This window comes from Emys orbicularis, chromosome 8, assembly GCF_028017835.1.
Source record: "Emys orbicularis isolate rEmyOrb1 chromosome 8, rEmyOrb1.hap1, whole genome shotgun sequence".
Classification (NCBI taxonomy): Eukaryota; Metazoa; Chordata; order Testudines; family Emydidae; genus Emys; species Emys orbicularis.
Window position 1 is genome coordinate 84,151,887 of NC_088690.1, and position 25,476 is coordinate 84,177,362.

The window sequence follows — 25,476 nt, forward strand, 5'->3', positions numbered from 1 at the left end:
CCAGTACAGCTACTGGAAAAGTCTGTTAACGTGTATGGGGATGGAGCGGAAATCCTCCAGGGACATCTCCAGAAAACGCTCCTGGATGTACTCCCAAAGCCTTTGCAAAAGGTTTCTGGGGAGGGCTGCCTTATCCCGTCCGCCATGGTAGGACACTTTACCACGCCAGGCCAGTAGCACGTAGTTTGGAATCATTGCATAACAAAGCATGGCAGCGTATGGTCCCGGTGTTTGCTGGCATGCAGACAACATCCATTCCTTATCGCTCTTTGTTATCCTCAGGAGAGTGATATCATTCACGGTCACCTGGTTGAAATGGGGCGATTTTATTAAGGGGATATTCAGAGGTGCCCGTTCCTGCTCTGCTGAACAGAAATATTCCCCGCTGTTAGCCACGCGGTGGGGGGGAGGGGTGAAGTGATCATCCCAGAGAATTGGGTGTGGAGGGGAGGGGAGTTAGTTGGGTTTGTGCTGCATGTTAACCCTGAAACCGCAGCACCTCCTTTTACATTGCAAACCCATTTTAAATGGCCAACCCAACGGGTGCTTGGTATGGGAAATGAGAGCGCTACTGTTTGAAACCATTCCCACATGTTAAGAAGGTTAAAAAAGCCAAAAGACTGTGGCTTACCATGGCTACCTGCAAGCCGAAATCTGTGGCCTGGCACTGCGTGAGTGATCTCTCACACCAAACCGGCAGGCCCTCAATATAAGAGGAAAAATGCGACCTTGTAACGAAAGCACATGTGCTGTGTAATGTGAACAGCAAAATTTAACGTGAAAGAGTGTACCCATTGTTCTCTAAAATGTGTCTTTTTTAACCACTTCTCCCTTCTCCTCCACCAGCTGCAAATGTTTCTCCTTCACAGAGGCTAGTGAAGATTAGAAAGAGAAAACGGAGGACGCGAGATGACATGTTCACAGAGCTCCAGATGTCCTCCCACGCTGACAGAGCACAGCAGAATGCGTGGAGGCAGTCAATGACTGATTACAGAAAAGCACAATATGAACGAGAGGAGAGGTGGCGTGCTGAATCGCGGGATGAACAGAGCAAGTTGCAGGCTGAAGATGATAGGTGGCGTCAGCTTGCAGACAGAAGGCAAGAGTCGATGCTCCGGCTGCTGGAGCATCAAACTGATATGCTCCAGCGTATGGTTGAGCTGCAGGAAAGGCAGCAGGAGCAGAGACCGCCGCTACAGCCCCTGTGTAACCAACAGCCCTCCTCCCCAAGTTCCATAGCCTCCTCACCCAGATGCCCAAGAACACGGTGGGGGGGCCTCCGGCCACCCAGTCACTCCACCCCAGATGATTGCCCTAGCATCAGAAGGCTGGCCTTCAATAAGAGTTAAAGTTTTAAACTGCAGTGTGTCCTTTTCCTTCCCTCCTCCCCCACCCATCCCGGGCTACCTTTGCAATTATCCCCCTAGTTGTGTGATGAATTAATAAAGAATGCATGAATGTGAAGTAACAATGACTTTATTGCCTCTGCAAGCGGTGCTCGAAGGGGGGAGGGTAGGGTGGGGTGGTTGGCTTACAGGGAAGTAGAGTGAACCGGGTGGGGGGGGGGGCGGAGGGTTCATCAAGGAGAAACAAACAGAAGTTTCACACCGTAGCCTGGCCAGTCACAAAACTCGTTTTCAAAGCTTCTCTGATGCGCACCGCGCCCTGCTGTGCTCCTCTAACCGCCCTGGTGTCTGGCTGCGCGTAATCAGCGGCCAGGCGATTTGCCTCAACCTCCCACCCCGCCATAAATGTCTCCCCCTTACTCTCACAGATATTGTGGAGCGCACAGCAAGCAGCAATAACAATGGGGATATTCTTTTCGCTAAGGTCTGAGCGAGTCAGTAAGCTGCGCCAGCGCGCTTTTAAACATCCAAATGCACATTCCACCACCATTCGGCACTTGCTCAGCCTGTAGTTGAACAGGTCCTGACTCCTGTCCAGGCTGCCTGTGTATGGCTTCATGAGCCATGGCATTAAGGGGTAGGCTGGGTCCCCAAGGATCACGATAGGCATTTCAACATCCCCAACGGTTATTTTCTGGTCCGGGAAGAAAGTCCCTTCCTCCAGCTTTTGAAACAGAGTAGAGTGCCTGAAGACGCGAGCATCATGTACCTTTCCCGGCCATCCCACGTTGATGTTGGTGAAACGTCCCTTGTGATCCACCAGGGCTTGCAGCAGCATTGAAAAGTACCCCTTGCGGTTTATGTACTCGGTGGCTTGGTGCTCCGGTGCCAAGATGGGGAGATGGGTTCCGTCTATGGCCCCACCACAGTTTGGGAATCCCATTGCAGCAAAGCCATCCACTATGGCCTGCACGTTTCCCAGAGTCACTACCCTTGATATCACCAGGTCTTTCATTGCCCTGGCAACTTGGATCACAGCAGCCCCCACAGTAGATTTGCCCACTCCAAATTGATTCCCGACTGACCGGTAGCTGTCTGGCGTTGCAAGCTTCCACAGTGCTATCGCCACTCGCTTCTCAACTGTGAGGGCTGCTCTCATCCTGGTATTCTGGCGCTTCAGGGCAGGGGAAAGCAAGTCACAAAGTTCCATGAAAGTGCCCTTACGCATGCGAAAGTTTCGCAGCCACTGGGAATCATCCCACACCTGCATCACGATGCGGTCCCACCAGTCTGTGCTTGTTTCCCGGGCCCAGAATCGGCATTCCACGGCATGAACCTGCCCCAGGAACACCATGATTTCCACATTGCTGGGGCCTGTGCCTTGTGAGAGGTCTATGTCCATGTCAATTTCCTCATCACTCTCGTCCCCGCGCTGCAATCGCCTCCTCGGCTGGTCCTGGTTTTGCTTTGGCATGTCCTGGCTCTGCATATACTCCAGGACAATGCGCGTGGTGTTCATAGTGCTCATAATTGCCGCGGTGATCTGAGCGGGCTCCATGATCCCAGTGCTAGCTATGGCGCCTGGTCTGAAAAAAGGCGTGAAACTAGTATCTGACGGACCAGGGGAAGGAGGGAGGGAGGGGCGAGTGACGACATGGCGTACAGGTACAGGGAATTAAAATCAACAAAGGTGGCTGTGCATCAGGGAGAAACACAAACAACTGTCACACAGAATGGCCCCCCCCAAAGACTGAACTCAAAACCCTGGGTTTAGCAGGCCGTTGATTTCACGGAGGGAGGGGGAAGCTAATGAATACAGAACAAATCTATTTTTTACATCTTAAGCTGGCAGCCGACGGTGCAGCATGACTGATAGCCACTGCAGTATGATGACGATGGATACCAGTCGTAATATACCATCTTCTACCAAAAGGCAAGGGGCTGCTGCTGTGTAGCAATGCAGCCCCACGTCTGCCAGCCCCACGTCTGCCAGCCCCACGTCTGCCAGCACTCAGATCGCCCTCGGCCTCTTCTGGGTGCTTAGCAGAAAATACTGGGCGATTGGCAGAAAATAGCATACTATGACTGATAGCCATCATCATCAAGACAGTTCGATAGGACTGAGCATGTCTGCCCAGGTGCCCATGATTGACAGCCACTGCAGTACGATGACGACGGATACCATCTTCTACCAAAAGGCAAGGGGCTGGTGCAATGCAGCCCTACGGCTGCCAGCCCCACGGCTACCAGTCATGCTGCACCGTCTACCGCCAAAAGGCAGTTAGCTGCTGCTGCTGTGTAGCAATGCAGTCCCACGTCTGCCGGCACCCAGATGACATATGGTGACGGTGAGCTGAGCTGAGCGGGTTCCATGCTTGCCGTGGTATGTTGTCTGCACAGGTAACCCAGGAAAAAAGGCGTGAATCTATTGTCTGCCGTTGCTCTGATGGAGGGGGAGGGGCCTGACGACATGTACCCAGAACCCCCCGCGACACTGTTTTGCATCATTCGGGCATTGGGATCTCAACCCAGAATTCCAATGGGCGGCGGAGACTGCGGGAACTGTGGGATAGCTACCCATAGTGCAATGCTCCGGAAGTCGACGCTAGCCTCGGTACTGTGGACGCGGTCCGCCGACTAGAGCACTTAGAGCATTTTATGTGGGGACACACACAATCGGCTGTATACAACCGATTTCTATAAAACCGGCTTCTATAAATTCGACCTAATTTCGTAGTGTAGACCCTCACTAACAGAAGTTGGTCCAATAAAAGATATTACCTCGCCCACTTTGTCTCTGTAAGTGAACATGTCCATTCTAGCAGTTGTAGAGGTTGGTGTTAGAATCTGCTTTGATTAGTCCTCCAGCTTTCCTTAGTTCCCTGGCTGCAACTGACAAGAGTACTAATAATCAGTCAAGCCTCGGCATCCATGGATATGAGCTACTGTAGCAGCTGGGTTAAATTGGCAAGCAAGCTGACATGTTAGCAGTGTTCCTTTGTGTATCTAGGTTAGCTTCTGACAACACTTGTTACTCTTTTTGTTCCCTTACCTTCTTGGAGACTGGACCTCAAATAACTCCACTGTAGAAAATGGTGTAAAGTAAAGTAATTGGGCAGGGGCTTGTGGGGGAGTAACTAGAGCTCATGGAAAAACTCCACTACCCAATTGAAGACTGGGTTTCTTGCCTCAGATGGAGTGACACCCCATCTCCGGATACAGCTAACTCATACTTGCCAGAGAGAACTTTTTAGCCTGATACTCATCAGGAATGTTTTAAAGTGCATTTTTGTCTTTGGCATGCACCAGACTGAACCAAGTTTTGGAAAGGGAACAATTTCCCTGGGAAGGACTCCCCACTTCAGAAAATTCTAGCTGGCCTCCCTCGTTTCCGCTGATGAATTGAACATAATGCTATGCTAGCAACGTGCTCAGTATATTCCTCAGGAGCAAAATATAAATAAGTGGCGGTGCTGCCTCCTAGACTACAGTTTTGAGGACACTTTTTTGTTTAAACGGGAAAACATATTAATAGGTTGTCCAGTCCCTCTGCAAAACTATGCTGTCTGGGTAGATAGTCAGAGGGCTCCAAGAGCAATGTTCCCCTCAGCCTGTGCTAAATCCCATCACTGTGACCCCCCGAAAGCACAATGCATCAGCTCCAAACAATGGGAAAGGAACAGATTCCTAATTTATTATTGCTCTCCCCGGCACTGTTCCCTAAGAGAAGAGAATTCGCTCTGAGGCAGTACTTCTGTGCACATGTGGAGTCCGGCTGTGTAATGCGGCTGCGTTTGTGTGGCAGATGAGGGAAGCATTTGGTAATACAATAAGAAAAGTGTTGAAATGCAATTTATCCTGGAAAGCCCAGTGAGATGATGGTGGCTGACAAGGAAGAAAGAGTGTTTAGCCACATTAGTATATTTGGATTTTGTGTCATGCTGGCCTTGGACCGGAGCAATCCCCAGGGGTGATACACGTTGTAAAGTAGGCGGAGGGAGCCTGAGCACTGAAGGCAAGGCCTGCTGAACAGTATTTTGCCACCTTTTTTCCCACCTCGCAGTTCTATAGATTCCTGTCTGCAGTGATGACGCCGCCATGTACAGGGCCAGGCTGTGGATTTGGGGGAGACTTAACAAGAGGATTATTGTGGTACAACTCAAACTTAGCAGACTCCATTTGTATAAACAGTGTGTGTGGATGGGGGTGGGGAGATCATTAGGTCTCACTGGCTGCCTCCTGAAGTAGGTAGAGCTCAGCTGCTTACTCCTTCCAGCCCTTGGCCATTGGCTTATTCTTTCAAGCTTATTTGCCCAAAGAAAAGGACGGGAAACTAACTGTAAGAAAGAAAAAGGAAAGCGGAGGTTCCCTCTTGCATCTGCATTTCCCCCAAACCAGGGATACCCTCCTACTGGCTGTGAAAGCAGGAGTGCTGCAGAAGCAGGTTCAAATGAAGAATCCAAAATGTAATCAATATTTGTACTTTACTTACTCTTCTGTTTATAAAATACTGGGCCAAATTCTGCTCTCAAATATGGTGTAAATCCAGAGTAATATCATCAGCTTCAATAGACCTCAGAATCTGACCCATCCACATTTCCTCAGGTACAAATACCTCTACTGTATGGTACCAAGATGGCCCAGTTGGTTGCCTACTGAAACATCACTAGATTTAAGTCCAACATCATTCTATCACTGCAGTGAAATATTAGAGTGTTTTGCATTCATGCCACCTGTTGAGTGAGATGTTAACTACCGTATATACTCGTTCATTAGCCCGTTCGTTTATAACCCGACCCCCCAAAATGGATAGGTAAAAATAGCAAAAACTGTATGACACTTTCATAAGCTGACCCTATATTTCAGGGGTTGGAAAACTTTGGCTCCCAGCCCGTCAGGGTAAGCCACTGGCGGGTTGGGACGTTTTGTTTACTTGGAGAGTCTGCAGGTAAACAAAACTACAATGTATTAGATCAGGGATCGGCAACCTTTGGCACGCGGCCCGCCAGGGTAAGCACCCTGGCGGGCCGGGCCGGTTTGTTTACCTGCCGCGTCCGCAGGTTTGGCTGATCGCGGCTCTCACTGGCCACGGTTCACCACTCCAGGCCAATGGGGGCTGCGGGAAGCAGCGCAGGCTGAAGGATGTGCTGGCCGCCGCTTCCTGCCGCCCCCATTGGCCTGGAGCGGCGAACCACGGCCAATGGGAGCCGCAATCGGCCGAACCTGCAGACGCGGCAGGTAAACAAACCGGCCCGGCCCTCCAGGGTGCTTACCCTGGCGGGCCGCATGCCAAAGGTTGCCGATCCCTGTATTAGATATCCAATTCAATGATTCCATAGAGTTTAAAATCATCAAATTTTGGTGTAGACCCGTTTATAAGCCGACCCCCGCTCTTTGATGCGTCACCTTTTTTACCAAAAATATTTGACTTATGAACGAGTATATACGGTATTTCCTTTCTCTGGTAAATTACCCATGAGGAAATCAACAGTGAAGAGTAGAAGATTCCGTAACCCAAGTTTTCTTTACAACTTCTACCTCAACAAAAGTAAGTTCATGGCTAAGCTGGAGTTTCTACGGAATACATAACAGCTGTCCTATTTGCTAACAACCATTGCACTCCTAGTAGTACTGCTTGGTAAAGGGATTAAGATTGTATTCTAACTTTAGTTGGGGATGCTTTCTATATATAGTCCTGGAGCCTGGAGGTTTCATCTCCTTACACGAAGGGAGTTTTGTTTTGTTTTGTTTTTTTAATAAGAACTGTTATTCGGCAGGATAGGTTGACTTTTAATTCTCCAGAACTGTACTGGGCATTCTAGCATTTTGTGTGTATGCATATGTCTTCCATAACTCTTATCAAAAAGGACATTGATACCATGGTTGGAACGTGAAGCATCTCTGAGCATGCACAACAGCAAAGTTCTGTTTGCATTCTCTGTGCACTGAGCAAAGATTTTTCATCATTTCATTTGTTATTCACAAGCTCCAGTGGTTCAAAGTGATCACAGAACTTTATGCTGTATTCATTAGCACAAAGGTTTTGTTGGTTTTGGAAAGCTATTGTAATTAGGAACTTCAGGGCATACAGCAGGTGCATTGATGTGCTTTTCTGCTTGAGCGTCTCAGTGGGATTAACAAACTGTCTGCTTAATGTGGCAGCCTAGCAGTGCTCATGGATGGTATGAGCATAGTGGGCATACTGGGTAGAAACATTCAATCTGCTTTTTACTGTTTAGTTTGTCAAGTAGAATTACATTGTAAGATCACTGTAGTTTTTTTACACTCTCCCTTCCCTCCCCGCCACCCCCACAATATTGTTTTTGATATTTCAATGAAGTTTCATCATTGTTGGAGAAAGCAAATAGTTTGGAACAAATTCCAGACATAATGAAGTCAGGGAAACAACACAGGAAATTGAACCATAGCAATGGTTGTAGATGTGGGCCCAAGCCTCAAAGGCCAGGTCAGATCCAAACTTCTTGTGTGTATGCATGGTTTTGGTGCACAGATTTGGCCTATTAGACAGATAAAAGTCAGACACAAAGTATGGATCTGGATCAGAATATCCCTCTCCCCACCTCAGCTTTCATGAGTGCTCAGATATGACATTCCTGTTTTCAGCCACCTCTAACTATTGCAGACCTTACTGTCCTCAGAACTTTTTCAGTCCTTTAACATAACCAGAAGCTCACCTAAGAGGGATCTGATGTTCCTGTGGCTGCTAGAAGCAGCATCATTAGGAAACTGCCCAGCAAATAACATGGTGTCAGTGCCTTAGTCTTGATAAGTTTCAGAAATTGTTTCACATGGCTAGAGATAGCACACACACTTCTTTTTTTTTTACACTTTATACATAGAGAGTATGTCTACACTGCAGTCTGGGGTGTGATTGCAGCTCAGGTAGGCATACCCATGCTAGCTTCACCCACACTAGCGCAGCTAAAAATAGCACTGTAGACACAGCAGTGTAAGTGTTGGGCTAGCAACATGAGTACGTACCGAGCGCCCTCAGCTTGCTTGTACCACCAGTGCATGCTGAAGCCTGCACTACAGCCTCTACCACTATTTTTAGCCATACTAGCATGGATATGTCTATCCATGTCTACCTCGGATTGCAGTATAGACGTAGCCCTACTGTAAGGCAAACAAGTAGACCTTTTAAAACATTTAAAAGCAGGGCTTTGGCCTCATGGCTGCTGTTGTAAAAATAGAGATAGGCTCAAGCTGCAAAGTCTGAATCTGAAATGTTTCAAAGGTGTGTGTGTGTGTGTAGGGGAAGGTGAGAATCAGATCTGGAGTTTTGGCTGAGTCTCTTGCCTAATGATACCCTATTTGCATGCATGTAATTTGAAGAGGCCTCCTCCAAATATCCATGAGCAGCTAGGAATCACAATGCTATGTGGTTTATTAGACTTGGGGAGTCACAATACAATGCGGTGTTTGAATCTCAGATCCTGGAAATGCTGCCAGAGTGCTAAAGGGTTGTGATAATTACAGGTGTTTTTTTTTTCCCCTTTAAAGCGGACTCTTCTGTGAAAATCCCCCACCAATGGTTCTGCTACAGACCAGCCCTTGTGACCACTATGAATGCCAGAATGGGGCTCAGTGCATTGTAGTACACCATGAACCAGTCTGCCGCTGCCTGGCTGGCTTTGCTGGCCAAAGGTGCGAGAAACTTATCACTGTCAACTTTGTTGGGAAGGATTCCTATGTTGAGCTGCCATCGGCCAAAATCCGTCCTCAGGCAAACATCTCCCTCCAGGTATGTTGCACAGAAGAGGTAATGGCTTATCTGTCAGTCCAGTGTCCTTCCAAGAGATAACCTTTCAGTGCTTTTCATCCCAGAGGAAGTACATTTATTGACCTACATAATGGCAGACAGTTGGGGCTGTGTTGGGCAGGTGACAGTGGCTGCTCTGCAACTGTGCTGTCACATTATGCAGCGAGTGAGATAGTCCCGTCCCTGGTTTGATCCCCAACCTCTCCACCCTGTTATCTGCTGAGACTTGCATAACAAGGTGGTATTGGCAGTTTAAACAGGGATGGTATCTTCAAATTTCCCAGTCTGGCTGCTGACGTACAGGTTCCTTCATCAGTGAATGTTTAATAGTAGGGCACAGCATTGTAAAAAGATGCTTCTTGAAATGGCTTTTTCCAGAAATTAGACTGCTCAGGCATTACTGTGCATGTTCACTTAGACAAAAGTGGGTAGATTTTGGTTAAATGTCTACTTAGATCACATCAATTTGCTTTGTGTTATGTGTTTTAGAAGACGACGGAAAATAAACAGTATGGTTACCATGCCTCTCCTGCAGTATTTGTTTGTATTTTCTGGATCACAGATGCTTTGAATTGGAGCCACTAAATCCAATATTAGATCCATGTCTTTTGGAAGTCATTTGGACATACAAATACAATTTTAAAATATGCTTATGTCATTTGACTTATAATTATTTTTCCATTGGCCTACGGTAACAGAGGGAAAAATCTGCCCCTTGTAACAGTTTGTAATAAAGAGAAAAGAGAAACATAAAATTAATCTCTGACATAATATATATCTTCCATATACCACTGCTTATGCACCTGAACTGCTACTATCCCAGCCTCACCCTATGAAAGAAGCATGGCATTTCAAGTGATGAATGAGGATATGTGTGCAAGAGAGATTATCACATTAGTCTTCCTTCATTTTGCTTTATTTTCTCAGTTTAGAAAGGAAATGGCTTCTGGTGGTACAAGTAATGTTCCAGAACTACTTGTGAGAGCGTAAATTCAACATAGTCAAAACACCAGTGGGAAAGACTTTGAAGATGGGACTACATTTCAGGATTAATAATTGATTTTTTCAAAGGCTTATTTAGATGGTTTCTACCAAGTTTGTTCTGTTGACTGAAAAAATATTGTAAATTTCTACGTCTGCCACAAAAAAAAATCTACAAATAATATTCATTAAGGGTGTTGCCAAAAACCACAAAAGGGCCTGATCCCAAGGCAACTGAAGTTGATGGGACCCTTTCCACTAATTTTAACAAGTTTTGTATTGGGCCCAACATTACCACCACCTGTTTAGATTAATGTCTTCTATCATAGGTGAATTTATTTCAAACTAAAGGAACCATCTGGGATCATAAGATCGGAATTTTGCCTCTCTATCAAAGGCCTCACCTCCTGAAGATTCAACCAGTTGAAAATATAATAATTTTTTAACATTGCATGATTTGCTTAGCATTTCTTTGTAAGTTGCTTTTTAAAAAATAACGAATCTTTATTATGATGTAGATCGGGGTCGGCAACGTTCGGCACGCGGCTCGCGCCGCTTCCCGCCGCCCCCATTGGCCCAGGACGGCGAACCGCGGCGAGTGGGGGCCGCGATCGGCCGAACCTGCCGCGTCAGCAAGTAAATAAACTGGCCCAGCCCGCTAGGGTGCTTACCCTGGCGAGCCGCGTGCCGAACGTTGCCGACCCCTGATGTAGATAATGCAGAGGCCAACAAGTTTGTATACTCAGTTTATATGAGAGAGCAATTCACTCCATGTAGACAGATTACTTTCTATTTTTTATTTTTTCCAAATTCTCTCATTTCAGATCATAGGAAAGTCTCTCAAAGACTCTAGAAAGTCTGATATTCTCAAGGGCTCCACTATACCAGAGGCTAAGTTCAGAGCTTGAACCCCTTGACATTTTCTCTTTAAGTAAAATGTACAAGGAGTAAATGTCTCCCAGCAATAACTCAGAGGCCAGGCCTGCTTGTTACACAGAACACCCACAGATGGTGTTCTCAAATCTTATTTTCCAGTTTAAATATTGTTTCTGCTTCTGCTAATTAATTGCCAACAATGTAAAGTTGGGATACCTCCGTGGCCATTAAAAAGGAATTAAAGAGAGAGCTTCCTATGAAAACATACTCATAAAAGAATGAAAATCATGCTCTCCTAAGGGGCAAGGAAGAGTGTTTGTTTAAATAAAAATAGATTAAAATATTTAACTGTTTAGTTTTGCCACTTAACTGCTACTAAAAAAAAAAAAAGACCTTTGCAATATTTGTTGCAAAAATAACTGAGGCAGATTTTGTTCAAAGTATTTCTTGTCCTACTTTTTCTACTCTCACTTTTAGGGGCACCTCATGGGAAGGTGGATTCATCACCTGTGGGTTTAGGCTTTTGGGTATCTTTTAGGACACTAAAGATGGAAATCTAGGAGGGACTGGAAGGTTCTTATACTCTGACCCTCTGGATCACCAGTTTGAACTCAGCCTGGCTTGGTGATAACTAGAGTTGAGTGAATAATTATAATGTATAATCCATTAGGCACACTTTAGTTTTTCTTTGTGTTCACAGACTGTCCATGATCAGATTGAAATGGTCTCAAGTTTATTTGTTTGCAATTTTGATAACTTAATTTACTCTGTACCTTGCCTTTCTAAATCCCTAATTCAAGCTGTTGCTTGAATTGTGAAATGAATCATGTGCTGCCAAAAAACAGTCACAGTTCACTCTTAGAGATTCAAGAGAGAAAGATTGAAATTAGAATCGTGCCCCTTCACCTCCTAACATACAGGTCTCTACCATTTGAACTAAAGAAAGCACATTGGGCTAGTGGCTATGGTAGGTCCTTTTTTTGTATCAAGGCCCAGCAGCTAAATGAAATCTCAGTCACTCGCTCATTCACACAAAGACACTACATCGGGGTTAATCACATTCCCTAGTGAGATGTGAGGTTTTCACAACTGGGTTTTAAGTTCAATTTCCATTAACATTTGAAACTGCAAGATTTAAAATTCACAGCCCATGAGCATTTGCACTAGTAAAATTCCATTGCACAAATGTTCAGGGAATGCATTGCAAAGGGCCTAAGTAAATACTTTAAAAATGGGAATGGCTCTTAGCAGAACAGTATTTGCAGAATTGACCTGACTCTGCTGACCAAAGCTCATAATGGTAGCTGAACAGCCTATATAAAATGAGTTTAGCAGCTCCTGTCCAATACCTAGAGTCCACCTTGCAAAACTCACCATTACAGTCTAAACCTTTGTTGGCAGTCTTAAGAGACACCAAGGATAGAATGGGTTTGGAATTAGCCCCTGAGCTCACGGCCAACGGTTGAGGCAGTTTGGGGGAATTTGCATTGCTAATGCTCTTGTTGTATCTGATTTTAAAAATGTCAGTAGAGTTGTTAGTCTAAATATAGGATCCTTCCATATGATACAGGTTTAGTGTTTCCATTTTTATTAACTCAGGCATCCTCACCTAACTGTTGATGTTTCACAGGTAGCAACAGATAAAGACAATGGCATCTTATTGTACAAAGGGGACAATGACCCTTTGGCTTTGGAGTTGTACCAAGGACATGTGAGGCTCATCTACGACACACTGACCTCTCCACCCACCACAGTGTACAGGTAAGTTCCTCCACCTAAGCTATTACAGGATGCACTGTTCCCCAAAAGATGGAGAGGTGGGACTTTCTATGAAAAATCTTTGTCAGAGTATGTGACAAGCTCTTTTATTTTTTACTTATCTGTCCCAGGTTGGAATTGCATTTCCCTCCCCTCAAATATCCAATATGCCTGTTTTGTTAACTGGGAATCTTTTGTCTTCACAGACTGCAAAATTAGGGTGGTTGCATTAACCTCTGCTAAGAAGTCAGTGTTTATTGTCAGTTACTTCCCAGTTGTATATGAGTTATTGCAGTTATTTCCTATTCTGAGAGAAAGAAAATACTGTGATTTCACAGATATTACAGTGTGGTAGCTTTTGGTAAATGCTGACTTTGCAACTGTCCATTGTAATCAATTTCCTCCTCTGGATATCTACAGTAATCTCAGAATCCTGAGAGAGACAGCAATAGAATGTAATGCCAGTGGTATTGCCATTGATCAAATGGGACAGGAAGAGATTGACTTTATTACAGGGCAGTTGTTTTTAGAAGCACTGATACCTGCATCAACAACAAAATAAAAAGGTTAAAAAACCATAGCTAATGGAATTAAACAAGTGTGACACAGAGTCATCTGGATTCCAAAAGCCTGCAATTTGGAATTTCAAACACTCCAAGGGATACAAGAGCAAATCTCAATTCATTAACCACCAGAGAGAGAACCAAAGACAAAAAGGATATAAGCCATATCCAAAGTGGGTTTCTTTTATTAGGACCCTGACAGCAGTGCCCACAAGTCTTTCCTCCACCAGAGCCTGCTCCAGACTGACTTCCCTCTGCTAACCTAGTCCCTGATCTGCCAGACTTGTTCCATATGGTCATACCCCTCTACCCATACAGAGCTTGTTAAATTCAGTGATAGGTGCCAAGGTCTGCCTGCATGGATGTCATTGCAGGGATCAGGGCTTTATTTTATATGCTGGTGAGGTTACCCAGCTTGTCTTGCTCTTAAAGGGGTAATGCCCTATCACAGCAATTATAAAGATGCAGTTTATATGCAGGTAAAGAGGATGATGCTGAAACTTTTTTCCTAAAGATTTTCTCAATACTTCATGTGAGATTTTAGTCCCCCAGAAACAAGGCAGACGTATAATTGCCTCTGTCTGTAGTTGCTGTCTCTTCCTTTTGAGAGCTGAGATATATGTAACAAACGAAAATAAATCAGTAGGCTGCTTTCTATTCATGTGGTGTAAAGACTAATTAGGCAATGCAATGATATCAGCAAGTCCTGTACTGGAACAGGAAGGCCCGTGATTAGGTCTGTGCTATTCTGTCCACCCTAGGAAGGAACAAAGGGTTTTGTTAGTGATTTTCACCAGTGATGCAGGCTTAGTGAGAGAGGCATGAAAATGTACTCTTTATTCAGCTGCTAATCCTAATTGATTCCATGTTAGAGCAAAGCCAAAGTTGTTAAACAGTTTTATGCCACTAATTAGAACATAGGGGAAGGCTCATTATCTGCAGACAGCACACCAGGTGACAGATCCTAGTGGGAGCCTGCTCTCAATTGTCAATGGCAGAATGGTGCAGTGACAGGAGCTGTTTCTGACATCAGTGTGCTTTATGGATCCGCCACCTTCTGGCAAAGTTGCTAGAGATGGCAAGCATCAGTGTCCTCATTATTCCTGTGCCCTTCGTATTGATCAAGGAGGAGGTCTCCATTCAGAAAGACACCTCGTTACCATAAGATTAATGGCCTGTTCACTACGTTTTGCACCGTGTGATCTGTTGAGATGGGAAAGCTGCTGCTTAATGCGATGCCCTTTCTGAAATGTCACCCTAATCTTTTATTAGTTTAAGGAGTATAGCAGAATGGGATTAGCATGAAGCTCGATGGGAAAAGATTAGGCTGATTGAGAAAAACTGCAGCTATAGAATGTCAAAAAGAGACTTCTAAATGAATTTAAAAACTTGTTTTCCTTAAGGACGGGGGAAGGGAGAGAAACCTGCTTGTCTCCATAGATTCATGGAGTTTAAGGTCAGAGGGGACCATTAGATCATCTAGTTTGACCTTCTATATATCACAGGCAATTACATTTCATCCAGTTATCCCTGTATTGAGCCCCAGTAACTTGGGTAGGACTAATGCATAACTTGTGTTAGGCTAAAACATAACTTCCAGAAAGGCATTCAGAAGATAGCAAGAGATGGAGAATCAACCACTTCCCTTGTAGTTTGTTCCAATGGTTAATCACCCTCACTGTTAAAAATGTAAGCCTTGTTTCCAGTGGGAATTTGTCTGACTTCCACTTCCAGCCATAGGTTTACATTATGACTTTCTCTGCATATTAAAGAACCTGTTAGTACCTGGTACTTTCTTCCTGTGGATGTATTTGTACGCTGTAATCAAGTCACCTCTCAATCTCCATTTTGACAAGCTAAACAGATTGAAGTCTTTAAATCTCTCACTGTGAGGCATTTTCTCCAGCTCCAACTTTTTAATAATCTTTTAAGAATGTGGGCACCAGAATTGCCCATAGTATTGTAGTATCGGGCTCACCAGTGCCATATACAGAGGTGAAATCTCCTTGCTACTCCTATGTCTAATGTGGTCAAATGGGTTATGTAAAGTGATTGAACACTCCTAGGCTCACATTAGATATATACTGCCTGGCTTTGAGGAACTCTTTCAAATCTTTTGGGCCAGATTTAGCCCACCAGGACCACCAAGAGCTGTTGCACCCCAAGGGGAATATACCCGCAGGCAAGGATAAGCAGTGTTTTCACCACTGTCCTTCAGAAGTGTCTGCTGGGAGAGAGGGAGGCTTTACATTCAAGCAGGGGCTCTTCAGTAGGCTCTTCATCAGTTGAGGCTGCAGAGAAGATGCAGATCACCTTCTTTCCATTGTGCCAGCCCCTGTGCTATTCTGTGACCTTTGGGGCTGTCCTGGCTGTGGATGGTTCACGACAGGCCCACTAGCAGTCTTTCCATCATTGGTGATTCTGAGCCATAGTCTGCATAGTCGAGTGAACGTGGCACAGTGGACTTAAAACTGTTGAATAGCAATGAAATAAACATAATGAGTGACTAATATAGTTAATCTCCGGGGGAGATAAGATGTTGTTTTGGCTTTCTAACTTAGTATTTTTCAAAAACTTTTCTTTGACTTGTCTCAAATGCCAAGTGATCCACAATGTTCACACATTGTTCTTTTTAAAATCTCATCCTAAAGACCCTTGCATGGCAAACTGCCTGGAATGATCTCAGTTTATCTGATTATAATGGGCTCAGTTGACCCTCCCTGGCTTTGAACCTGCTGTTTCAGTGTATTTTAAACTTGGGCTTTGGATTATTAAACCATCCCCGCAAGCTAATGATGGTGTAAGGAGTGCTAGAAAGATGGATGAGGAATGCATGCTGGGTTCTGTCAGATTTATTTCCCCTCTTGTTAGTATAGTGCCAGTAACATGTTGTATTCCTCAAATGGTATTATTAAGAAAAGGAAAATCTGTATCTATAAGTTTGAACTTCACCTCACCTGCTTTGGAGTTTTGAGATGACAGGCTTCTTTAGGGCTTTTACCCTGGAGGATTAATCAGGCATGGTGAAGCAAAATGATAGTGGCTTGCTAGCAGGCCAGGTGAAAGTAGCTTATACTGCCTGTTGGGTGTGTTGCTTTGTTTTTGTAGTCTCTGGTTGGGTTAGGGGAAACACATTGCAGGATCTTACTTGCTCCCTTCAGTGCATTTGTTTAAGTAGAATTGTTATGCAAAGTTAGTTAGGAAAAGACTAACTGGCTGTTCGTTCTGGACCTACTTTAAATTTCTCCACTCCTGCATTATGACTTGGATGGAAAAGTCAAAGTTTGAATTAATGTTTTCTTGAGTACTAGCCATAAAGTCAGGTAGAAATCAGCAAATATCCATTGTATGAGATTATACAAAGTATATTGCCATTTATCACCAAGCTGGAAGGAGATGGAAGTTAATGTATGAAAAACTCTAGATTAAAATTGGCCTTTAAGAGAACATCCTACTGCCCTATTATGGATGAGGATCACTTTTGAATTGCAAATTAAAGACAACCTGAACCTCATGGTAAACATTTTACAAAGGATCCACTCTGTACAGAGGCATTGCTATTCATTGTTTCCTCTCATCACTTTAATTATTCCTGAGGATATATGTAGGAAAACAAAATTCTGTTTTGTGAGCATTCTAGTTTTTAAAGCCAGATTGCACCAATAATAATAACATATGCCATAGACTTTTCACCCAGTAATTTCTGCAGTGGGGAGAATTACTCTTCCCTACTATATTACTGAACACTATCGAACCCAATAATGAGTGGTTAAACTAGAACGTATCTTTTAGAAGGATAACCAGTCTCAGTTGAAAAACTCCAAGTGATGATGAACTTACTACTTCCTCCTGCTGAGCTGGTCCAGTGGTTAAAACTCCAAATTGGAACTAAGATGCCACTTTCTAAATCCAACTTCAAGCCATTAGATTTACTTCATGCATTTGTCTTCTAGAGTAAAGAGCTTCCTAATTTCAGCTATCTTCTATTTCTGTTATGTTCTTGATCCAGAGCATGACCTTATTCTCTGCTTCTTTATTTACACTGATGTGAACTTCAGTGAATTCAATGGAATTATTCCTTATTTAACGGCTCTGAGTGAGATCAGACTTTGGCCAATAATCTGATAATGTAATGCTCTCCACGGTAACTGACATGTTGCAACCAGACTGTCACTTCAGGTGAAGAATGAGAAGCAGAAGTCAGTGATCTCCTAAGAAACATAGAATGTATTTTCATGCAAATTTCCTGGCAGCAATAAAAATGTAGAAATGTAAATTATTAGTATTAATTCTGCTTACCATATTGACTGTTTCTCTTTCAGTCTCTAATCCCAAATAATGCCAGAGTTCTTTACAAAATTTAGAAGAATGTTCAGCTAGTGTCTACTGCATAAAATATAGACATTACATAAAATGCCATTAAATAGTCTACAAAAAAAATTTTGTGATCTGATTAGTATATGTATAGGAAGCATGGCTGTTCTTATAGTTAAAGCACAAGACCTGAAGTCAGAATAGTTGAGGTTTTTTTTCTTGGTTCTGCCACATGCTTTCTATGTGACCTTGCGAAGGACACAGGTGTAAATCCTGTTCATGGTACACGTCTCAAGTAATTGGATTAGGTGCTGGGGATCTCTCAGAGACAGGATTTCTTCCTCCACAAGGCTGCAGAACAGAAATGGATTCTCTCATGCCCAGAGAAGGGCCCTCAAAGTGCTCGAGTGTTACTCTGTGCCTATTGTTGAACCTTTTTACAGAGTGCAATGGTTGATGGGGCAGAAGGGCATGAGCTCCACCAGATCTCAACCCATCTATCCCTATCCACTGTCAATCATACTCCAAAGCATGTGATAGGTAACTGTCAACCCCTGCAGAGCTGGGTTCTGTAGTGTGCAGCGGGTGCTGGCTCCCTGCGCAGGCTCCTCAAATCCTTCCTCAAGCAGTGGAACCGCAACAGTTCCCCTGTATGTAAAAACCTCCAGCAGGCAGGGAAAGGGAGACAGGATATTCCCCTTATATCTCTGTACCTCCAACTGTTCATCAGTAAAGGGTAATATGACTTCCCTGCCCCCCAGAGAGTTGAGCCTTACTTCTTTAATGCATTGAGCTGCACATAAGAAAAGTGCTATAGGAGTGCAAAAGCATTAATTATCATTAGAATAATTATTAGAGTTTGTCAAATATAATATTCACCAGAAGTCTGATTGCAGAAGCTGACTGTCTGTACGACTGGTCCTTTTTATTCCAATACCTTTATCCCCTGCAGCTTTTGCTGTGTTGATCCCCACTGGGATCTCTATTTGATGCTGCTGAACGGTCTCCAAATAGACTGTTTTCAGAGATTTCCATGAGACATCAGCAGGTCCTTAACAGTTATGAGTATTTGCAATTCATTTTGTTCTCTCTACCGCACTTTCATTTTTTCAGGTCCCCCTTAGAGATTTTGCATCAAATATAATGAAAGCAACTGGCATTAATCTCTGACCTGCACAGTAAATGTTGTAAAATTCAAATGTACTTATACATCTTGCATGAGCCAAGGCAAAGGATGGATGAATTCAGGCTTAGGAATCAAATACTTGATTTTGTGTTATTCAGGAATAGTCTGCTTCTGAATGCTTTGAGGGTATAGTTTCATCCTTCAGGATTCATTTGGATTTATATAGGCAAAATCCTGTTGGCATTAATGGATGTTTTATATGTCATTCCCTCAAGTATCTGTGATGAGAATATATGCTTAAAAGATACTGGGGTTTTTTTACATCTTAGCTATCTGTCCTGCACTCAATACATAATAACGAAGTGTCTAGGAACAATATTAACCTCTAGAAACCAAATCCAGATGCTCTACGCTAATGTTTTATAGGTTTATTTCCAACCTCAGGTAAACCAGTACCATTGACTTTATAACAACAATATCTATCTCTTATATAGCACTTTACATCAGTAGCTCTCCAAACACATTACAAAGAAGGTCAGTATCACTGTTCTAAGTCGTAAGTTAGCATTAGCCACATTCTAGTTTGCAAATTGCTCTACAATATTGTGTCATGGTGTTGTAAAAAGGAGAAAACTACAACACCCTGTGCAGCTGCCATACAATAAAACAATAAAACTGCTTCTAAGCAGTGGACAATAGTCAAAATGTAATGGGGTTTGCAAGGCCTTCTCCTGTACCTGAATCAGGTGTTCAGCAGTATTGGTCAAAAGAAGAATTAAGAGGTGGTGTGTATAGGCACTTAATAAACAAAGCAAATGGAAGGCGGATGTTGTAATAGGCTGAATCAGTGGTGAGTAGGTAGGGTTAAATCCTGAGGGATGCTGAGTACCTGTAACTCTGTTGATTACAGTGGCAGTTGCAGGGTTTCTACTTTCCAGGATCAGGTCCTTAAATCCTTATCCAATGAGAAGAAAATGATTTGAGAACTTGACACTTAAAATACGACAGAGCAGAGCAAAGTTTTCTGACACCCAGTGAGCACAAGTAAAAACAAATTGATATTAGACCAGCTTTCAAGTAGTTCTTGTGACGTTGTGCAGTCTATATGGTTTTATAAAAACTTGATAATAAGTCAATATAATGTAACTGGGATAGTTTTAGAAAAATTTGACAATAAGTGACTATAATGCAACTGGGGTATGCTTTGTGCAAAAGGTCTCTTGTAAGGTATCATTACAAAGCTTATAATCTACTGAGTATGATCATCTGATTTGTATAAATGTACCACTCTTGTATCTAAAACTAGAAATACAAAATGTAACTCTGAGGGCCTATTGTAATTATGTAAAGTGTGGGCCATTAATGATGGTTTTGAATCTTGATGACTCCCATTGTCTGCAGATGGCTGTTTACCTGTGAGTCTCCCTGTATATGTGTGTGCTGGCAAGTGAGTAATGAAGTCTTGCAGTGACATGTGATCATGTCACCTGAACTGGAATCCATCTTTAACCTGGTGCTTTTCCAGTGAGGGGGGGTGGAAACCCAGAGGGACAAAGGGTTCCCGCCTTATGCAAAAGATATATAAAGGGGTGGAACAGAAGAGAGGAGGAGAGGAGCCATCATGAAGAATCCCCTAGCTACCACCTGAGCTGGAACAAGAGCTGTACCAGGGGAAAGAATTGTGCCCAAGCCTGGAAGGTGTCCAGTCTGAGAAAAACTTACTGAAGCATCTCTGAGGGTGAGATTATCTGTATTTAGTTTGATTAGACATAGATTTGCGCATTTTATTTTATTTTGCTTGGTGACTTACTTTGTTCTGTCTGTTACTACTTGGAACCACTTAAATCCTACTGTCTGTATTTAATAAAATCACTTTTTATTTAGTAATTTACTCAGAGTATGTATTAATACCTGGGGGAGCAAACAACTGTGCATATCTCTCTATCAGTGTTATAGAGGGCGAACAATTTATGAGTTTGCCCAGCATAAGCTTTATGCAGGGTAAAACGGATTTATTTGGGTTTAGACCCCATTGGGAGTTGAGCATCTGAGTGCTAAAGACAAGCACACTACTGTAAGCTGTTTTCAGGTAAACTTGCAGCTTTGGGACAAGTGATTCAGACCCTGGGTTTGTGTCTGGAGCCAGACGGGAGTGTCTGGTTCAGCAAGACAGGGTGCGGGAGTCCTGAGCTGGCAGGGAAAACAGAAGCAGGGGTAGTCTTTGCACATCAGGTGGCAGCTCCCAAGGGGGTTTCTGTGATCCAACCCGTCACAGTTCTCTTTCTGCATGTTGGAACCATGGTCTCATGCTGAAATCCACTTCCAGTGACTATGTGAGAGAGGTATGCAAACCCAAGCCAGTTGTTTTCTAAATGTCCTAAAAGATCATTGGTCCACAATAAAATGTTCTGTTATCAACAATGGCCAATACTAGATACTTCATCGGAAGGTGCAAAGACCCCCATAATGCAATATTATGGAATAAAACTGCTTATAGAGAAAATAACTTTCTAAGCTCTCCACCCACTAGTAGATGATTAACACCCAAAGCGTAAGAGTGTTCTAGAATTTTTTGTTGAGTTATTTCAATACATGTACCTGGTCTCTTCAACTCTACATCGTTCCTTCTCAGCACAAACGCCCTAAGCATGTGTGACCTGCTTTCAATATAGCCAAACTGAAGGATGCTCAATGTTTCAACAAATTCCAGAAGAGCCGTGATGACAAACTGACATCCCACGGACAACTGATCGGTACTGTAACCGAAAAGTGGGACCAGTTCAAGCAGATAGTGACTGACACAGCAATAACATCTCTTGGACCAAAGAAAAGAACACATCAGGATTGGTTTGATGAGAACCAAGAAGAAATATGCTCAGCACTGGAAGTAAAGAGAAAAGCCTTTGTCGAATGGCAGAATGACCCCTCCTCAGTCTCTAAGCGGGACCATTTCAAGGACCTTCAGAGCAAAACACAGAAAGACCTCCGTCAGATACAAGATAACTGGTGGGAGAGCAAAGCCAAAGAAATTGAGCACTATGCTGAGACCCACAACTTAAAGATGTTCTTCAGTGCTATTAAGACTGTCTATGGACCTTCTAAACCAAGGACCACCCCATTGCTCTCATTAGACAACACAACGCTGATTAAAGATAAAGATGGCATCAACGAAAGATGGCGAGAACACTTTAGCAACCTTCTCAATAGACCATCAACTGTGAATAATATTGTCCTCAATGAAATTCCACAACCTGCTCTGACAGATCTTGACTTTCCGCCCACTATAGATGAGATTAAGAAAGCTGTTAGCCAGATGAGTCCAGGGAAAGCTCCTGGAAAAGATGGGATACCAGCAGCGATATACAAAGCAGCAGGTCCAGCAGCACTAGCAGCGTTCCACAGCGTGATCATCAACATCTGGGAGGATGAAAACATACCACAGGACCTCCGCAATGCTACTATTGTCTCTCTTTTCAAGAACAAAGGCAGCAAAGCAGAATGTGGAAACTATAGAGGCATATCCCTCCTCTCCATTGGAGGGAAGATCATCGCCCGCATCATCTTGAACCGCCTAATAGCCAGTATTTCCGAGGCAAATCTACCTGAAAGTCAATGTGGTTTTCGACCTGGCCGGAGCACAGTCGACATGGTGTTTGCTGTCAGACAAATACAAGAGAAGTACATTGAACAGAACATGCACCTGTATGCTGTCTTCATAGATCTGACAAAGGCGTTTGATACCGTCAACAGGGAAGCCCTTTGGACCATTCTAACACGACTTGGTTGCCCAAGAAAATTTGCCCAGATTATACGCCTTTTTCCTGACAGCATGACAGGCGAAGTATTGTCTGATGGAGCCACATCAGCCACCTTTAACATCACCAACGGCGTGTAACAAAGATGTGTTCTCGCTCCTGTCCTATTTAACCTGTTCTTTGCATGTGTCCTTAACCATGCAATGAAAGATATGGACCGAGGTATATACTTGAAATACCGGCACGATGGTTCACTTTTTGACCTCTGTCGCCTGAATGCAAAGACTAAGACAGTGCAGAAACTCCTTCTTGAGGCACTCTTTGCTGATGACTGCGCCCTCATGGCTCACACTGAAAATGATCTCCAGCACATTGTCAACAAGTTTGCTGAGGCCTCGCAACTTTTCGGACTAACTCTCAGCCTCGAAAAGACAGAAGTTCTCCATCAACCTGCACCTGGATCAAATGCTTCTGTCCCGAGTATCTCCATTGACGGCACTCAGCTGAAAGTAGTGGAGAACTTTAAATACCTGGGTAGTGTCATATCCAGTGACGGATCACTGGATAATGAGATCAACGCACGAACATCCAAAGCAAGCCAGGCACTTGGCTGTCTGCGTGTCAAAGTTTTAAATCACCACAACATCCAGATGTCAACAAAACTGCTTGTGTACAGAGCTGTTGTTCTTTCATCTCTTTTGTACAGGTGCGAAACATGGACACTATATAGGTGTCACATCAAGCAGCTTGAAGCATTTCACATGCTGCCTCCGCAACATCATGAAGATCCGCTGGCAAGACAAAGTGCCCAATCTCAAGGTCCTCGAGAGAGCCCAGATGACAAGCATCGAAATGATGATCATGAAGTCATAGCTACGTTGGACCGGTCATGTTAGCCACATGAATGCCAACAGAATCCCCCGTCAGCTTCTGTATGGTGAGCTCTCCCAGGGCATCCGACATATAGGTCGTCCACGGAAACGTTACAAGGACACCATCAAAGCCAATCTGCAGTACAGCAGTATCAAACCTAGGGACCTTAAGGACGCCGCCAGCAACAGAACACAGTGGCGTGCAACAGTCAGAAATACCTGCATCGCCTTTGAGGAAGACCGCTGCCGGCATCTACAAGAGGCACGCGAACGATGTCACAGAGCATCAGCAGCGCACAATCCACTGACCACGAACTTCCCATGCACCATCTGCAGCAAAATGTGCACCTCTAGAATTGGCTTGTACAGTCATCAGAGGGCACACCATAAGACCATCAACAGATGATCTGCACAGATTTGTCATCATCCGATCAATTGACTACCAAGACCTGGTGCAGAAGTTAGGCTTGCTCCTTTATAACTCCCAGGGTCACCCTAGTGCCTTTTTAGCAGGTAGGTAAGACATTTGCTACTCTCCAGGTCTCCAAACAGGAGTGGAGTTTGTTTATTTTCAGGGCAGGGGAAGCATGTACTTATGAATACACTGCCACCAGAAAATAAAGTGGAAAGTATTTCATTTCCTGGCTATATATCAGGTTTCTAACTAGACACTAGTGCTCTTTCTTAGTGCCTAGCTTCCAATTTCAGCTGAACAATTTTATCCGCTCCCTGTCATTCAAGCTGGAAGCATTTTAAATTACCTTCAGCAGCAGCAGTGGTCACTGTCATCAGCAACTGCTTGTGAATGGTGTGTACCAACACATTTTCAAAAGCATAAAAGAAGGGCCATTGTTGGTGGGGGTTTTAAGCACTCCTTATTCTAGAATGGACCCTTGAAGATACTTGCTACATTTTCTTGTCAGAAGAGGCAAAGGATTTATGCCATACTGAATGCTGAAGCCAACATTGCTTTCAGTAGTGATTTGACACTAGGTCTAAAATTTAAACCCAGCAGCCATGTTTCGTTGTGAGGCATGCATGTGCAGGTCAAGCTTTCCCTCTGCTTGGTGGCTTCATTCTTGCAAATAATACAGGTACCTAAATGTAAAATAATTCTATTCTCTGACCAGTTAGGATTCTTGCATTTCAGTACTTGTCTTCTACAAGTCACTTGTCTTAGAGCTACAAGTCATTCAGGGCTGGTCTTCACTACTGCAGTAAATCGAGCTAACTTACGCAACTTCAGTTATGTGAATAACATAACTGAAGTTGACGTAGTTAGATCCACTTACCGCAGTTGCCACACTGCGCTGTGTTGATGGGAGTGCATCTCCCATCAACTTCCCTTACGCCTCTCGGGGAGGTGGAGTACACAAATCGATGGGAGAGTGCTCGCCCGTCGATTTAGCATGTTTTCACCAGACCCACTAAATTGACTCGCTGCATCGATTGCAGCAGTGTCGATCTACCAGGTAGTGTAGACATGCCCTCAGTCCTTGCCAGTCCTTCTGTGATGACTGCAGTCATCCATATTTTCTCGGGGTGCAATCTCTTTATCATGAAAGCTGAACTTACAAATGTAGAATTATGTACAAAAAATAACGGAATTGAAAAATAAAACAATGTAAAACTTTAGAGCCTATAAGTCCACTCAGTCCTACTTCTTGTTCAGCCAATCACTCAGACAAACAAACTTGGTTACAATTTGCAGGAGATAATGCTGCCCGCTTCTTGTTTACAATGTCACCTGAAAGTGAGAACAGGTGTTTGCATGGCAAAGTTGTAGCTGGTGTCGCAAGATATTTACGTGCCAGATGCGCTAAAGATTCATATATCCTTCATCTTGAACCACCATTCCAGAGGACATGTGTCCATGCTGATGATGGGTTCTGCTCAATAACAATCCAAAGCAGAGCGGACCAATGTATATTCATTTTCATCATATGAGTCAGATGTCACCAGCAGAAGGTTGATTTTCTTTTTTGATGGTTCGGGTTCTGTAGTTTCTGCATCTGAGTGTTGCTCTTTTAAGACTTCTGAAAACATGCTCCACACCTCATGCCTCTCAGATTTTGGAAGGTACTTCTGATTCTTAAACCTTG

The 25,476-nt window shown here is 43.8% G+C and overlaps 1 protein-coding gene across 1 annotated transcript in view; it reads left to right on the forward strand.

The window, feature by feature from the left end:
• Positions 1-25,476, forward strand: part of SLIT3 (slit guidance ligand 3) — a 798,116-nt gene that overhangs the window by 733,945 nt on the left and 38,695 nt on the right. Inside the window, exons 31-32 of the mRNA XM_065410175.1 lie at positions 8,871-9,111; positions 12,617-12,747. Of these exons, the coding sequence (XP_065266247.1) occupies positions 8,871-9,111; positions 12,617-12,747 (372 nt within the window). The remainder of the gene's footprint in view (positions 1-8,870; positions 9,112-12,616; positions 12,748-25,476) is intronic.